Source organism: Oryzias melastigma, linkage group LG20 (genome assembly GCF_002922805.2).
Source record: "Oryzias melastigma strain HK-1 linkage group LG20, ASM292280v2, whole genome shotgun sequence".
Classification (NCBI taxonomy): Eukaryota; Metazoa; Chordata; class Actinopteri; order Beloniformes; family Adrianichthyidae; genus Oryzias; species Oryzias melastigma.
In genome coordinates, this window is record NC_050531.1 from 23,066,092 (window position 1) to 23,069,560 (window position 3,469).

The following is a 3,469-nucleotide window of genomic DNA, read 5'->3' on the forward strand; positions in this document are numbered from 1 at the left end:
AGCGTGGAGAAGAGGTTTCACGAGCGTGCAGGAGTGGAGGAGCGGGTTTGGAGACTGTCTGCTGCTGGTTGGAGCTTCAAAGCTTATTTCTGACTTTAAATCAGCGACTTCAGTTTTGTTCTCATACTCTGAAGCTTATAGGAAAACCACAGCAGGTCTTCCATGTTTGCTTTTTCCCCAAAACGTTGCAGGCCAACGACCAAAACTCAAACACAGCCGACTCTCCGAGTGCCGTCTGTAACCCTCGCACTCGTGGAACTTGGAACAGGCTCAGCGTGAGTCTCATTACGCTGAGTACCGAGGTGTTTACACAGCACAAACATTCGCCCTCCGCCTCCATCACTCATCCCTGCGCCTCTGGGTTAGTCTCACTGCGGAGCCCAGGATGGGATAGATTTTCAGATTGTTCGTCTACTTTCTAATAACAAAGCAAACTCTTCCTCCCTGACGCAGGAGTCAGTCATCATGTGGAGGAGCCGAAACATGACGAAAAGAAAATATCCTGTCAGCAGATGTTCAGCCTTCCAAACAGACTGTTATGACTTCAGCACAACTTTCTGTACCAGCTTTTGTTTTACTCCAAGACTTACTGTTACAGAAATTTCTATATAAATAATCCTGTCCTGTGTTGGTCCTGGACTGCAAGGATCTGCGCCTTTGAGGAAAAATGTGACCCCTACCACATACTCAAAAAATCCCCAACATTTGCCCGCACCAAGTACCTGCTGAAAATGCATTTTGGGCACAGTAAACATCCTTCTCCAAGAAATGATGATGTCACAGCGGGCAAAACCAAAAACAAATGACTGGGGCCAAATCTGTTATGGGGCTCAAAAAATATTTCAGAATCTACTAATGAAACTAAAATGGAGATGTTTGTGGCTCATAATTCAAAACAAAAGTCAAAACTAAAATGCTTTTCATTTTCACAGTCTACCTGCATTACTTGTCTCCTTGGAACTGCTAAGTTGAACTGATTTATCAGAAACCTTTTGCGTGGCGAGATGTGAGAACCAAAAAGCAGTCTTCATTGGCTTTGTCACTTTAGTTATGTCCCAGAATGAGCGCTAAAGATAAAGGAAATGAAAAAGCCGTTCGGAAAATGGCTTTTTCATTTCTTTAGGAAGTAATGCAGGTACATTGTGAAAACGAAAAAGCATTTCTGTTTATGCATTTTTATTTTTTTAATTTGATATTTCTAATTGAATTTTGGTACACATCTACTAGAGAACTTTTTGAAAATGAAATTTCAATGCCATTTTCTTTATCACTTTAATGAAGCTACTGAATGCGTGGTGTTGAAGATGAAAATGAAAAAAGCAGTTTGGAGAATTACTTTTTCTTTTCATTTAGGAGACAAGTAATTCAGGACCATTTTGAAAATGAAAGCTGCAATTTAAAAACCTTTTTTTTCATGAATTTGTCCCATGCAGCTGTGATCAAAGTGGCAGGTGCAGAGGAGGCGTGTAGCACCTGCAGGTCATTTAGTCAAGCTCATTGCTCTCAGCTGTATGTCTACTTTAAACGGCCCGTCTTTGTGCTCTGACTGCTCTCCACACAGGAATAATACATGTTTGGATCCATGGACACAAGAAGAAAAAGAAGTGACTGAAGTGCAAAGATACGAACTTGTTTTAATAACTTAACAAATATTCTTGTGCCTTTGAACAGAAAATGACATGAAGAAAAATTATAAATAAATACCCAAATATACAACATGTAACAGCTTTGCGGTGAAAACTTTTAACCTGTGGTTAATGTTAACTGTAATGAACTGCAGTCTGACGACGACTAAAGGAGAAATGCTGCAGCAGAACAGAAACTCCTCGTCTGCAGGAAGAATCAAAACACTGTTTTTGTTTGTGAACTCTTGCGTGTTTGTGTCTCAGGCTTCAGTCAGACAGCTCTTGACCTTCACGATCAGCTCCTCCTTCCTCAGTTTGGTGGAGACAGGAACCCCTCTCTGTTTCAGCCACCGCAGCAGAGCCGCACAGCTCAGCTTGGAGAGCTGGAACAGAGACGGGGAGGAAACGTCAGAAGAAAGCAAAAATTGAACTCTATTCTTTTTGGGATAAAAAAGTTCAGATGTGGTTCTTAGAAATAAACCTGTGTGACAACGAGACAGTAAACCAACTTCCAGTCTGAATGATGTGTTAATGATCCCTCATTATGACTGTTGAAGGTGAATAAAGCAAAGATTTAAGTGGAAACCTGATGCTGGATTCTCTGCACTGTTCATCAGCACACCACTCATCACACTCAAATGAAACATGATCTCTGAATGATGTTGGTCTTCAGTTTTACACTAGATCTTCTTGAAATTCCTATGGTTTACCTTCATGAATGAACAACATAAAAGCTGAACAGGTCTTTCCAGCAGTCTTTGAAATCTAGAAACATTAGGAGTGTAAAATAAAACCTTTCGGACTAATACGGGTTACAGAGCTGGTTTCTTTCAGTTCTGAGTTGTTTCATCAGTTACTAACATTTCCAGACTGTCCGAACCAGCGAGGCCTTCCTTCTCTGCAGACTAAAATGGATCCACAAAAGTACCTTAACAGCTCTTTTCTTTAGAAATATGTATGCTAAATGACTTTATCAATTAAAAAAATACATTCTTCATATCCTATTATATGAAGCTGGTGGCTGACAGTGATGTACATCATGGTAGATAAAACTCCTGTTCTTCCATATGTCTCCTTTTGTCCAGGGTTTCTGTTCAGCTCTGTATCTTGGGATCAGAATGAGAAAAAGAAGAAGAGCAGACAGACAGCTGATAGCATTATCATCTGATGTCATCAGGAAATCAGCAGCTAACGGAAGTGAAGCCATCATAAGAACTGAACACCAAGGCCGTTTGATGACACCAACGAGAGAGAGGAGGATGGATTTGAATTTCAAAATGAGGCGCTGGAAAAGAACTGTGTTGGTAAGAGCAAAAATGTGACCTACTTTTATTTACTGTAATGACCCGTCTCAGTGAAAGACAAGCAGTGAGCCAGGTACATTCTGTACTAAATCCTGGTTCTCATAATGGTAGAACCACATGATCATGTGACCTCTTTCTCTTATTTCACTTCCTTTAGCAGAGCGCCCCCTGCAGGAAGACGGGTCAGGGTTTTTTCCTCTTACCTGGTTGCTCCTGGCCATCTTCTCCACCTCCATGTGTTGGAGTGCAGCTGCGTTTTTCTTGGCTGTGACTCCCTGAAACACCAGATCACGTCTTCATGTCAGTGGTTTTAATGGTCCTCCAGAGCTCAGAGGACCTGAACTCACCTTGATGCTGCTGCTGGGGGGGTTCTTGAAGCAGCCGTCAGCCGCCTCTGGAGCTTGTTTGTTCTCCTGTGCTTCATGTTTAGCAGCAGAGTCTCCTCCAGAGACGACCTCCTGCTGGATCTTGATGATGGCTTCAGGTTTGGTCTCTGTTGCTGGGAGGAGGGTGACGCTGGGTTTGACCTTGGACAGGGGG

The 3,469-nt window shown here is 42.2% G+C and overlaps 1 protein-coding gene and 1 long non-coding RNA gene across 5 annotated transcripts in view; one reads left to right on the forward strand and one right to left on the reverse strand.

The window, feature by feature from the left end:
• The window catches only part of LOC118600257, a 9,867-nt gene extending 6,642 nt beyond the window's left edge, over positions 1 to 3,225 (forward strand). The window contains exons 2-4 of one of the 2 annotated variants that reach the window (XR_004949869.1): positions 15 to 361; positions 454 to 2,929; positions 3,087 to 3,225. This is a non-coding gene — a long non-coding RNA (uncharacterized LOC118600257). Of the gene's footprint in view, positions 1 to 14; positions 2,930 to 3,086 lie in introns of both variants that reach the window. The other variant, XR_004949868.1, reaches the window with a different exon arrangement.
• The window catches only part of LOC112151364 (uncharacterized protein C18orf63), a 19,818-nt gene continuing 17,958 nt past the window's right edge, over positions 1,610 to 3,469 (reverse strand). Inside the window, exons 14-16 of one of the 3 annotated variants that reach the window (XM_036217439.1) lie at positions 3,277 to 3,469; positions 3,133 to 3,204; positions 1,610 to 2,008 (exon numbers count right to left, since the gene is read on the reverse strand). In XM_036217439.1, the coding sequence (XP_036073332.1) occupies positions 1,886 to 2,008; positions 3,133 to 3,204; positions 3,277 to 3,469 (388 nt within the window). In that variant the 3' untranslated portion in view covers positions 1,610 to 1,885. The remainder of the gene's footprint in view (positions 2,009 to 3,132; positions 3,205 to 3,276) is intronic. The other 2 variants (XM_036217437.1, XM_036217438.1) reach the window with 2 other exon arrangements.